The 13,455-nt window shown below is 39.0% G+C and overlaps 4 protein-coding genes across 4 annotated transcripts; 3 read left to right on the top strand and 1 right to left on the bottom strand.

Moving 5' to 3' along the window:
- Positions 1 to 1,092: 1,092 nt before the first annotated feature.
- Positions 1,093 to 2,843, top strand: LOC131799649 (histidine N-acetyltransferase-like). Its single transcript, XM_066169649.1, has one exon. The coding sequence runs from the start codon at positions 1,167 to 1,169 to the stop codon at positions 2,118 to 2,120; it is 954 nt and encodes a 317-aa protein (XP_066025746.1). The 5' UTR covers positions 1,093 to 1,166; the 3' UTR covers positions 2,121 to 2,843.
- Positions 2,844 to 5,061: 2,218 nt separating this feature from the next.
- On the top strand, positions 5,062 to 6,485 carry LOC131799663 (uncharacterized). Its single transcript, XM_059117362.2, has one exon. It carries the CDS (start codon positions 5,267 to 5,269, stop codon positions 6,203 to 6,205), a length of 939 nt encoding a protein of 312 aa, XP_058973345.2. The 5' UTR covers positions 5,062 to 5,266; the 3' UTR covers positions 6,206 to 6,485.
- Positions 6,486 to 6,563: 78 nt separating this feature from the next.
- Positions 6,564 to 9,588, top strand: LOC136282268 (uncharacterized). Its single transcript, XM_066169648.1, has one exon. The coding sequence runs from the start codon at positions 6,596 to 6,598 to the stop codon at positions 9,518 to 9,520; it is 2,925 nt and encodes a 974-aa protein (XP_066025745.1). The 5' UTR covers positions 6,564 to 6,595; the 3' UTR covers positions 9,521 to 9,588.
- A 328-nt stretch (positions 9,589 to 9,916) lies between these two features.
- LOC131781127 (uncharacterized) lies at positions 9,917 to 11,515 on the bottom strand. The gene has a single exon (XM_059097778.2). The coding sequence runs from the start codon at positions 11,462 to 11,464 to the stop codon at positions 9,932 to 9,934; it is 1,533 nt and encodes a 510-aa protein (XP_058953761.2). The 5' UTR covers positions 11,465 to 11,515; the 3' UTR covers positions 9,917 to 9,931.
- Positions 11,516 to 13,455: the final 1,940 nt, after the last annotated feature.

Below are 13,455 nucleotides of genomic sequence, written 5' to 3'. Positions count from 1 at the left end.
TTCTGCTCTTGTTCCTCAGACATTTGAGAGTTCGTACTGGTATTCTATTGGGTTCTCGATCACGTCTAAATACACGATAATGTTTACGTAGCTTAACAGTAAATCGATGATTTGATATTGCATAACCCTCGATAGAACGTTCACTCATAATAGTTCGCTCGTAAATTGACCTCTCTTAAAGTTCGCGAACGGCGGGGCCTACCCCAAACTGTGGTTACCCATGTACGTGTTTTTAGCGTCTTACACTCCATACTATTCACTCTTTCTTGGATCATCAGCGACAACACCTTCGATAAATCCGCCATTCCTCAACCATGTGCGCATTCTACGCTGACTACGCATGCGCTTCAACACGTACCCTCACAAGTGCGCTTTAGCGAGACGGCGATTTGTGGCTGCACGACAACACTAAAAAGAAAGCCCAATTCACAACTCGGGGCATTCTGCGAAGCCCGAGTAATGAATGCATCCAGATATTATATGGATTACGTTTCAAACAAAAAATATACATTTTCTTTTTTTTTCACCTTTATCGGTAGAACTCTGACAAAAAGTTCGCGTTTAATATTTGTGGTCAAGTCTTGATCGCCTGTTTGTCTGACCTTTAAGCTAAATACCTTTTGGTGGATGTTAAATGAAACAGCGACCCTTAGGTAGATGTTATTTTTCGAATGTTGATTTGGTCATTCAGTTTTTAGAAGAACAAACTTTCCTTTCTTTGTTTGTCTGACCTTCCATGAAAAGTGTTTCATTACAATTGATTTTCCTTTAACCGACTCTGAACTGCTTTATTTTCAATACAAAGTTAGGACTGCAGCTTACCTTTCTGCCCGAAATCCTTTGGACCTTTGAACAAAGTGAACTTCGTTGTCGTTTGTAATTCGTGGCTTCGAATGATTCTTTAAACGTTCTCAAAATCTTAGACGTAGCCATAATTGGCAGAAATCGTAGAATCGAAATTTCCCGCCATTTTTCGACAACGCAGCAGTTTTCGTCATCACATCGAGACTGTCCACGGTTTATTTTTAGCGTTTCACCTTTCGGTAAATTCGTGCCACCCGAAAGTTTTCGTAACGCAACACCCAAAACCGTGACCACCTTCTGGAGGATATTACTTTGACGCGACCTAGGATCTGGGGTCGTATCAAGTCTTGTTCTCTAATCGTATGCTGACGTTCGCCATGGATGCAGTTACTTTAACATTACGACCAGCTGATGCTGATGACTTCGATGAAATAGTGAAACTTTCAGAGGGAATTTACGAGGGACATGATTATCTACCGTTGATTTTCCACCAGTGGCTTCAGAGGGACAACATAGTCGTCATACTTGCCCATTGTGGCGTTAGACTCGTCGGATTAAAGGCAAACTTCGTAGTAGATGACGGCCGCACTTTGATTCATCGAGCGGGACGCGTTCATCCAGATTATCGAGGTCAAGGTATTTTCAAACAGGTCGACGAGTACTCCATCAAACATGCAAAAGAGCATTATCCTAATCTACAAAGAAAGCGGTTTACTTCCATTGGTGACACTGAAATTCCGGATCCGAGGAAACTTTTCGAGTTGCATGTAGAAGCGTATCACGTTGGGAAGAAATTCTGTGACAAACTAAAGGCAACCTTGACAAATTCGATGGAGATCAAGACGTGTGCACCTGATTATTTCGCCAATATTATTGAATCTTTACCAGCCAGGCTGTTCACGAGGAACTCTATTTTCCTAAGTAACTGGTGCCCTTTCGAAAGACTACGATCCAATGTTGATCACATTTTACGAGAAAGTACTGAACTCTATGTGGAGAAATGTGATGACGACGTTATTCCTAATTCTCTTGGTGTTGGCACGCTTTCCCCGAGGGTGAAATATAAGCAATGGGTCGCTGAGGTTTATGCCGATTCTCCAGATCTTTTTCAAGCTCACATCGTGCATCAACTAAAGCGTGCTTGTGAATTAATTAACGACGATTTTATTTTCATATTTACGATGCAAGACGAGAGTTTAAGTTCGCTCGTAAGGATCATCATGAAGGACCAACTACAGTTCAAAACGGCTGACTTCTATCATAACAAGACACTGAGAGTGTATGAGATGGACATAACCGAAAAATCCCACCGTTAAAATACCCCACTCACCCTATCCTGCTTTAAGACATTTCAAACCTGCCGCTAACTCGTCACCAGTCTTTATTCTCCTCTTTGCACCAATGAGTGCCGCTTGTGTTGCGTTGTGGTAGCGTTATTTTCAATATAGCTGAGTAAGCGACAGAAATCGGCAGATTTTGACTGAACATTCCGTAAGGGTTAGGCCTTTTTTTTTCCTTTGACCATAGGTACAAGAAATTCGATTTATTCTGAATGTGTAGAAGTAGTCTTTGTACGTATTTGTTTCGTATTTTATGGTTCTCAAGGACAAATGCAATCACTGTTTTTTTAGTATTTAACTAGACGCTCGAGGAGCGTTCACTTGGGCTTCGTATCGAGCGTTTTACTTGAGCATTCACCTCTGGATAGTTTGGTATAATTGAATCTAATCATGTCTCGCATATTGGGGCTCTATATTCATTTAAGGGGTCATCATTTTCTTCTTCGTTACTCTTTAATTTATCATTTTCTCTTGCATCATACCCCAATGCAGGACCACTATCTGTTGTTACATTGTTTGATGTAGCTTGTTGATGTGTATCATTATCGTCTGCATCATTTTATAAAGTTGTTAGGTTGCTATCAATATTGTTAATATCAACTAGTATGTCTTTGTACAATGATTATGTACTTTGAGCCAGTTAAGAACTTGCTATATTAACTCTGGTAGTGATGCTTGAAAATATACATGTCCTCTAGATTGTAACTTTCTTTTAAGCTTAATTATTATTATACAAGATCTGTCAGGTGGATGAGGGAGTTGATTACATGTCTGATCACATTCTACAGGTACATTGCATATTGCACCCCTAATTTTTCTCTGTTGTCCTTTATGCATGATCATAATCTTCTCAAATACTATTTGTTGAGCTATTCGTATTTGTTTTAGTGTTTATCATGAGGATAGTTCTGTGGTTATTTCATCCACATACATATTCCCATTCACTACAGCCTGACATGGTTAATTTCCTTTTATGACCTTTGAATGACATGTGTGGCATATATACTGTTTTCCATCAAATGAAGGTTGAATATTGAAATATTTTTGGCAAGGGTACTTCTTGTTTAGGCATGTAATTACTGATTTCTTATAAAGTATTTGATTACAGACAGTACATTTAAAATAAGTAAGCCTTTATATGGGCCCAAGTGGCCCATGGGGCCGGTGCTTAACTCCGGCTTTCCTTTAGCATGAAGTGGCTAGGAGTGTTGCTACTCCCTCCTGGATGGGATGCTAGTCCATCGCAGGGTTACCCCCAGCACATTTGCTGGTACCCATTTGTACACCTGGGTGAAGAGAAGCACTGTGAGAGTAAAGTGTCTTGCCTAAGAACACAACACAATGACCCCGGCCAGGGCTCAAACCCAGCCCACCCGATCCGGAGTCGAGCACACTAACCATGAGGCCACCGCACCTCCACTACATATAAAATAAGGGCCTTCTCTTATTTTTGTCTTAAACTGGTTAATACACAATTCAACCGATCTGGCTTTCACTAATTTCCCATTGAGTTGAGAAAGTAATCCTTTCTTCTTTCTAGCATCCATAGTTGAATATTTCTTTTAATGTCTTCTAGAAACCTTTTTTTGGAAACGGGTTCCATGCTGTCATACATATGTTTTTTTTTTGTTTCTGTTTTCTCATGATGTGTTTCCTTCAATTTCAGTAATCTTACATGAACAGCAGCTGAATTGTATATCATATTCCATCGTCTAACATTCCTGTTTATTTGAATAAAATTATTAATCTCCTCTACTAGATTATCCACAAAGAGTAAATACTTGCAGAAAACCTCTGTCCAGAACCACAGGCCTCTCTACCAAAAGAATACTTTGTTTAAGTTTGATACTTTAGGTAACTTGCTTTATTTGCAAAATAATTAACATTGAAGGCATCAGTACATACACATTAATGCAACTGCCAAAATTTGTATCAGCCAGAAACTTGTTTATTTTTTCAATTATTAATAATCATGATGTTATTCCACTCATCAATCTGTATGGCCTTGTACAAATGTATGAAACATGTTTCTCTATTATTTTGTTCATGGGATGCTCAAGTTAAGATAAAATCTCCAATGATTATTGTTACAATCACTGCTTTGCCAAGCAACTGAGCTAAAACAGATTGAATAACTGGCAATACAGAAAACAATACTGAATACACCAATTGGCAACTGGTTCAATGCTGTCATACATATGTTTTTTTCTGTGTTTTCTCAAGATGCGTTTCCTTTCAATTTCAGTAATTTTACATGAACAGCAAATAAATTGTATATCATATTCCATAGTCTGACATCCCTGTTTATTTTGAATAATATTATTAATTTCCTCTACTAGATTACTATAACTTTCGCATTTTGGTACGTGATATTTATTTTGAATCTTCAAATTGTCTTGAAACTTAAAAGAAAATTGTTCTTTAAAAATTCACTGAAAATCGGTAGCCAAAATTATTTGTTTAGGGGTTATTTGATTTTCGTGTTAACCTGTAATTTCGTCAGTCGCCGGCACCTTTTGTTGCTTTACACAGAAAAAAACACACGATACGAAATGTAGTGATCGATTTTGTCCCCAATCTCGCGCTCCAACAGAAAAAGCTTTTGAACAACTGTAAACTCTGAGCGCTTCGGAGTAAGTGATAATTTTAAGGAATCTTCGGATTGTTTTCAAGTTCAAGGACTGTAAATTACAATTTTACGAAAAACGAAGGTTGTTCTCTTATTTCATTGTGAATCCCCGCACGCCTGCCAGTCGCTGGCGCCGCTTGTTGAAACTAAAGCGAATAAATATAAACTCTTTTAAGATTAACATTGGCTACTTTTTCACCCCACCACTACTCTTAGCAACAAAGGTCGCCATTTCCTTTGTTTACTGTTACACGACGTACAATTTCAAACGCAAATAAGAAACGCTGACCAACGCGTTTTCTTTGTTTTGCCGTGGGTTAATTTTGTTTTGCTGTGAGTTAATTTTGTTTTGCCGTGAGTTAATTTTGTTTTGCCGTGAGTTGATTTTGTTTTGCCGTGAGTTAATTTTGTAGTGCCGTGACTTTTTGTTTCGCCGTGACAGTTGTGGGCCACCGTAAAAGTCAACACCCCTAACCTTACGTCAACGTTCGCAATGGATGCAGGAACTTTAACATTACGAACAGCTGAGGCTGGCGACTTCAACGAAATAGTGAAACTTTCAGAGGGAATTTACACAGGACATGATTATCTGCCGTTGATATTCCACCAGTGGCTTCAGAGGGACAACATAGTTGTCATACTTGCCCATTGTGGCGCGAGACTCGTCGGATTAGAGGCATACTTCGTAGTTGATGATGGCCGCACTTTGATTCATCGAGCGGTACGCGTCCATCCAGATTATCGAGGTCAAGGTATTTTTAAACAGATCTATGAGCACTCCATTAAACACGCAAAAGAGCATTATCCTAACCTGCAAAGAGAGCGGTTTACTTCCATTCTTGATCTTGAAATTCCCGATCCAAGGAAACTTCTCGAGTTGCATGTAGAAGCATATCACGTTGGGAAGGAATTCTGTGACAAACCAGAAGCAACAGCCTTGAAAAATCCGATGGGGATCAAGACGTGTGCACCTGATTATTTCGCCAATATTATTGAATCTTTGCCAGCAAGGTTGTTCACAAGCAACTCTATTTTCCTCAGTAACTCGTGCCCTTTCGACCGACTTCGATCCAACGTCGATCATATTTTACGAGAAAGTACTGAACTCTACGTGGAGAAATGTGATCATGATGTTATTCCTAATTCGCTTGGTGTTGGCACGCTTTCCCCGAGGGTGAAATACATGCAATGGGTCGCTCAGGTTTATACCGATTCTCTAGATCTTTTTCAAGCTCAAATCGTTCATCAATTCAAGCGTGCTTGTGAATTAATTAAGGACGATTTTGTTTTCATCACGATGGCAGACGAGAGGTTAAGTTCGCTCGTAAGGATCATCATGAAGGACCAACTAAAGTTCAAAACGGTGGACCGCTATCACAACAAGACGCTGAAAGTCTTTGAGAAGGACTTGAACGTAAAATCCCATCTTTAACCCTCTACACCCTAACATGATCAGTATACATAGTCTCCATACTGTTCTCAATACATTTCCTAAGGTGCTGACAAGGAGAATTTGTTTAACAATCTAGAGCTTCTATCATCGATGATCATTTCCTTTTTTCTTGTGACCTTTATATGTGACTTTGGGGGTGATATTGTAAGGAGAAATTAGATGTTAGTCACTCTTGGGGGTTTAAGGGTTAAAATACCCCACTCACCCGATCCTGCTTAACTAATTAACTCCCATGAATGTCTCCTTACAATTCTTGGTTTTCACGTGACGTCACAGCATATGCAAATTAGGCGTCCGCCATATTGGTGTCGCAAAAGCTTATTAGCATATGTCAAAATGCAGTGTTTTGGTGCATGATTCTTTAAAAGTATGTCGCGTGATTTGGACAAAATTTCTGAAAACATCAAAAAGGAAGAAAAAAAGGAAGATATTTGCAATATACCTTTAAGCGACTATGTTAAAAGACTAGAGCCACATGTTAAACAAAGGTATTTAGAAAAAATATCACTCGTGGGGATCGATCCCGCTACATTGATCGACGCAAAGTTAGATCCACAATGTTTACCACCCATAGAAGCTACAGATCTCCTGTGCTATTTGGTTATCGATACGAGTTATTACACAAAGAAACAGTTCAAAGCTTTCAAAAGCTTGGAGGCCTACAATCAGATGGTGTCGGGTTTTATTTCCAGTGTTGAAGGCAAAGTCATAGGTGAAAAATTCGTGGTGATCGGAAAGGTGAGACATTCTCAACGAATGAATGAGCGACCATTTGCAGTTTGGATTATTACTAATAAGGAGGGAACCGTGTTATCAGCCCACTGCCTTGGTTGTAAAGCTGGACTAGCTGAGACTTGCTCACATATTGCAAGTATTTTATTTCATATCGAAGCTTCAACGAGAATTAATGAAACGCTGGCATGTACGCAAGGAAAGTGCACGTGGTTGTTACCGACATATGTGAGTGAGGTTCCTTATGCTAGGGTCAAAGATATCAACTTCAAGTCGGCGAAAAAGTTGAAAGATAACTTAGATGCCTGTATTGAGGGACTATCAGCAAACTCTCCACCTTCCTTATCAGCACCTTGCACTACAAAGAAAGCTAAGGTCTCGACAGAACGGGTTACATCTGGAGGAACTGAGCTTAAACATTTGCTTGCCAAAATAAATGAGTGCAAGTTCAAACCTGTTGCCTTAAGCTTGATTGAACCCTATTCTGAACAGTTTATCATGAAAAGTAGAAGTATCCCAACCATTTCTGACCTTTTTGATCCATGTAATTTTGACTTGTCATATCCAGAACTCCTAGAAAAGTGTGAAAATATTGATCTGACTATTTCAGAATCACAGGTAGAATTAATTGAGCAAGACACCAGGGAACAGGCTAAAGGAAATGCATTTTTCAGGCACAGAGCTGGGCGCATTGGTGCATCTCTGAGTTGGGCAGTAGCTCATACTAACCCTGCTATGCCATCACAATCCTTAATTAAGTCCATCTCATATCCTGATCTGTTCAAAGTTACTACTAAAGCAATCAGTCATGGCCGTAAGAATGAGAGTGCTGCAGTGAATGCTTATACCAAGACTATGCTAGAGACTCACAGAGATCTGAAAATTGAACAATGTGGTATGATAGTGGATAAACAGCACCCCTGGATAAATGCTACTCCAGATTTTTTGGTATCATGTTCATGCTGTGGGAATGGTTGTGGAGAAGTCAAATGCCCTTACAACATTGAAAACTGTGACCTTGAAAGTTATGTGGAAAAGAAGAATTCATGTCTTGAAAACGTCAATGGAAAGGTACAGCTCAAGAGAAATCACCAGTACTTTTTTCAAGTACAGCAACAGTTGTTTATCACAGACTCTCAGTATTGTGACTTTGTTGTGTGCTCTTTTGACAATAACAATCAAACAAGGTTTTTCTTGGAGAGAATTTACAAGGACATTTCACACTGGGAATCAGTTCTTCCAAAACTCACCAAAGTGTGGAGATCTTGTATCCTACCTGAAATCTTAGGAAGATGGTACACCAGGAAGCATGAAATTGCTGCACCTGTACCAGCAGGTGATATAAAGCCTGTTTGCTACTGCAGAAAACCCAAACCAGAAGAAAGCACAGTGCCTTGTCAAAACCCCAAGTGCCCATTCATTGAGTTTCACCTCTCATGTTTAGGGATATCTGATCCCTTACCCAAAGTATGGTACTGTCCAAGCTGCCAGTTACTTCCAGAATGTAAGAAAGCCAAGAGAGTTACTAAGATCAAGCCTGATTATCAAAAGAACCCTGATTTCGATGAAGCAATGAAATTACAGTCCATTTGTGTTTGCAAAGCTAAACCTGTTGTAGGGGAAAAGCTGCTGAAATGTCATAGTCAATGTCAGAGTGGGAAATTTTTCCATCTGAAATGTCTAAACTACAAGAAGATGCCCAATAACAGCAAGCTATATTGGGTCTGCAAAAATTGCAAAGTGAAGAAAAAACCTGCAGACAAGTCTTCATTAACTATCCCTACCACATGTTCTTCTTATACCACCAGTACTACATGTACTGTCAATAATCCATCAGCTTCAGTTGTGTCTGGAACTGAATATGAAAGTGACGAGGACATAGAAATACCCTGTGTGACTGAAAGCAGAACAGCTTCTGAATCTTTTGAAGATCTACATGAAAATGAGTCAAATAAATACTGTACTGGAGATGAATATGAAAGTGATGAGGACTTAGAAATAATCTGTGTGACTAAAGGTGTAGCTAACAGAATTGCATCTTTTGGAGATCTAGATGAGCATGACTATGACATAATCTCATCTCCTGATGGCTGGTTGGATTGCAAAATAATACAGGCAGCACAAATATGCATCAAGAAAGTAAATCCTCTCATTGAGGGTTTTCAAAGACCAACTCTTGGAAGAGTAAGGAACTTTGACATAATGACCAGTGACTTTGTTCAAATCTTACATACGGGTAATTCACATTGGGTGTGCATTAGTTCTATTGGTTGCACATCAGGATGTGTTAATTTGTACGACAGTCTGTACAATGACATTATTGATGATGAAGTTGAGCAGCAAGTTAAAGATCTGCTACCAGATGACTTTGTTGGCATTGAAGTTGTACCAGTGCAGCAACAAATGAATGGCAGTGACTGTGGCGTTTTTGCTGTAGCATTTGCAACATGCCTTGTGTTTGAACTCAACCCTTCAGATTTTATGTTTGACATCCCAAGAATGAGACCACATTTACTTGAATGTTTGAGAGCTGGTGAAATCAAAGTTTTTCCACATTTTTGAATACATTTTACACTAAAAATGTTGTTTTGTTGTTTCATGCTAATCTCAAGAGTAGCAGTCATTAAAAAAAAAAATCCAAGAAGAATAATGAACTCAAGCTATTTTAAGCAGCTGTGCTCAATAAACAGTCCTTACTGCCCCCTGCAAACATAATTTATATTTTAATTCATATAATTTTTGTAAATATATATATACACAGCACAAATAAAATGTTGTCATTGTTGTCGATCCTTCTTGTAATGGAAGTATATTTTTTTAAATTATTAATGTTACACAGTGCTCATTCCCAGTCACTTGCTCTCTTTTCATAGGGTTAAAATATTTCTTAAATTATACACAGATTCTCCACCCCATCATATCATTTCATTAGCTACAATATATGACTATAATAGTACTGTATGAAGTATGGAGCTAATCAAATGGTACAATGGGTGGACACAGGTTTACAAGAGCTGAACATACTTTAATAATTCTGTCAATAATTGGTACTTCATCCTGTCCATTGTCATTGTTCAAGAAATCAGTGGGAAGAGTGCTTTGAAGAATAGTATACTTGCGACGCAGCAAACCAATCACCCTCTCAACATGTATCCATACACTTGCTAGAGCTCTTGTTTTTTCCACATCAATAGGATCCAGCTGTTCCCTCCCTTTCGTGTAGGCTGGTATCACAAGTCTTGCCTGTTTGAGAGCAACACTTTCTGTGATTGTGAAACCCCGGTCTGCCATAACCATGTCACCTGGCAAAAGTTTTTCAAGAATGCCACAGTTTTCTGTCAAGAACTTATCAGAGGTACGTCCTCCCCATGCCTCTGACACAAAGGAAATAGCTCCTTGGGGAGAAATACCAATCAGTACTTTGATAGTATTGTGATGCTTGTAGGATGAAAATGTCTGAGCTCGAGCTAACAAGTTTGTAGGCTTATCAATAAAAATCTCAAAACAGTCAATAACAACAGTGACTTTGGTTCCAAAGGCTTGTTGGAAACAAAGAGGCATTGTCTTCCATAGCTGGTGTCTTTCAGGCCAGTAGATAAGTGGGGACAAATGCTGATCCATCACTGGTAACCATGATGAAAATATTCTTGATATTGTTGTCACAGATACTTGAAAACGATAGGCTAAGTCTTGATAAGGCATATTCAGTCTCAGTTTCATCAACACGATAATCATTTCCTGGAAAAGGCTAAGTTTTTGGGTTCTTCGTTTGATGTGGGGTGACACAAAGTCAAGGACGGTCATTAAGATATCCATTGAAGGCAGTCCAGAATAAAAGCGAACTTTTTCATCAGAATCAAAAAAATCTCGATCAATTGGCTTATAGGATTCTTTGAAAAGGTATTCAAACTCTTCGGTTTGAGTCATAGCTTCAGATACATCATCTTGGGTTTGAGTTGAACTGTCAACGAGAGTTGAGCAAGTGTGGTCTTGAAATGCGCAATCGTGATCAAAAATATCCTCAGAAGAATCAATTTCCTTGGAAGATCCTTCTTTAGGATCACTGAAATCCACATCACGGACGGGAAGGCCACTGACATCGATTTTCTTTCGTTTCTCAGCTGCCTCGCGTTCTTGACGCTCGAGTGATCTTTTCCGGCGTTCCTTCGCTCGTTTAGCTCTTGCTTCTTTAATGTCGTGGTTTTCCTGTTGATATTTTGTCTTCCCGAGATTCAAAGTAGGAACCCAGTCGACGTTGTACTTATCCCAGGGTTTTGCAGATTGCCCTGACACGAAATGTCGTCCACAGACTCTTTCATTACTGAGGACATCCTTCGAAGTGATGTCGTCGCGGCTAATGGCGGCGATCCATCTTTCTCTTCGTTCTCTGCTCAGCTCTTCTGCTTTTTCTCCTTGGTTAGTGACTACAACTGGAATCCTATAAAACCCTATACCTTTCGTCTTTCCACTATTATGAAAACAATCAACCATAATACAATGAACCATGATGAAGAATATTTCTAAAGCTTTGATAACACGCGAAATGTTTGAATAATACGACACCAATATGGCGGCGTAGCAACCGTTGTCAAGGTATAGGTCACGTGGGTGAAAACCAAGAATATCAATACATTATCAACCAGATAAGGGATGAGAATAAGGAACAATATCAATTTGGGGTTAATTAGTTTGGCCAATACTAAATTCTCTAAGCTTACATTATAAGAATTTTATGGTTTACAGTGAGGAGAATTACAAACTTGAACTGGGAGTTAAAGGGTTAACAAACCTGCTTTGCTAACTCGTCGCCAGTGTTCACTCCTCTTTCGCACCATTGCGTGAGCCAGGCGGCGTGCCGATTGCGTTACATTGTGGTAGCGTTATTTCAATATGGCTGAAAAAGCTTTAGAAATTGGTTGATTTTCACTGAACATTCCGTTAAAGTGAGGCCGTTCCTTTTTTCTTTCACCATAGTTACATGAAATTTGTTTGATTCTGAATGAGTAAAAGTATTTTTTGTACGTATTTGTCGCGGATTCTATGGTTCTCGAGGACAAACGCAATCACTGTTTTTTAGCATGTAAAAATTGAGGTGAATCTGGACATCGATAATTGAGAGGCCTGGACTGGGTACAGGCAGGGTGCATGTTAGTATTTTCCCTTTTCTTTAAGATAGAGCAATTTGTTCAGCATATAAGTCAAAAGACTTGGGTAGAGCAAATGGCTATTCACCACACTAACACGTTTTAATTGCGAAATTACTTTAGTATTACCGCTTAGGTATCTGTGCACGCGTAATTAGTAATCTTGCAAGCAAGCAAGCAACAAGTTTATTTCTAGCTTTAAGAAAGTTTTAGTTTCCCTCCCACTCACACCATTGACAGTTTCAATTGTATCTTCATCTCATTTGTGTTTGTAATTTATTCTTGATTACTGGACCGTTGGTTTAGTGTTTTCGTCCAATATCTTTTATGTAATAGTCTAGTTATTTACGTAGGATATATAAATTTAATAAACTTTGATCCTTCTTTAACAGCTCTGACTAAACGCTCTCCAGCGGTACACATGTGTTATGTATTTTCAGTTATAGTGTTTGAGACCGGTCATGGTGGCAGAAGGCCTATTGTTGTGTTAAGTGTATTGCGTTACACAGCGTTACTATTGAAAGGACGTTTCTTACGTAAAATCAGTCGTGTGGTAAATCTACGAAAGCAAATTACTTACAAATTAAAAGAAAATCTACTGAAGCAAATGAATTAATCGCGAATATTGTAAATCTGTTATCTTAATCATTGAATGAAGGACATATGAATTAGAGCAGTGAATCACTTTGCAAAGGTTAGTTTCAAGGTTTCATTTCCCCATCCGTATGTTCTTGAGGTTTGGCAAAGTTGGATGAGATTGTTTCACAAAAGGCAATATTAATTTTCTTCTGTGTGCGTCTGTTCTTTTTAAGTATATTTTCCCTCCCGCAGAAAATGACTCCGGAATTACAGTTCTCAAAACCTTCATATAGGTATCTTCTTCTCTTCAAGCGTATTTTGAAAGTCTCTACGTTTGTCATTAAACGAGGAGCGTGACGAATTCGTTCTCAGCAGGCGAAGGGCTTCTTATTTTACGAATTCCGTATTTACGCTAAGTGGATGACAAGAAAAAAAGTTCGTGTATAAGAAGGTCTCTGTCTCTTTATGATACGTTTAATTTATAACTCGCGTCTAGGAATGTAACTTCTGAATTTGATATTATTGACATTGTTCACACAGCCATTAGCTGTGAGTGTAACTGCTGCCATTTGTGAAGACTCTTACCCAAGCCACTTTCGATTCTGTCTGAATCTCGTCAGTTGCCTCCTAAGAAATCATTCTTCACGGAGGCTCGTAAACACTTTAAAACTTTCGGAGGAACGGCAACAGACAGTGAATCCCCATTACATTCCACTCAAATTCCCGCAACCTCGCTGCCACCAAAGATGTTCACTCTACCGTGACAAGATACAA

This window comes from Pocillopora verrucosa, chromosome 7, assembly GCF_036669915.1.
Source record: "Pocillopora verrucosa isolate sample1 chromosome 7, ASM3666991v2, whole genome shotgun sequence".
NCBI classification, from domain to species: domain Eukaryota; kingdom Metazoa; phylum Cnidaria; class Anthozoa; order Scleractinia; family Pocilloporidae; genus Pocillopora; species Pocillopora verrucosa.
This window is presented reverse-complemented; position numbering and strand designations above follow the sequence as displayed.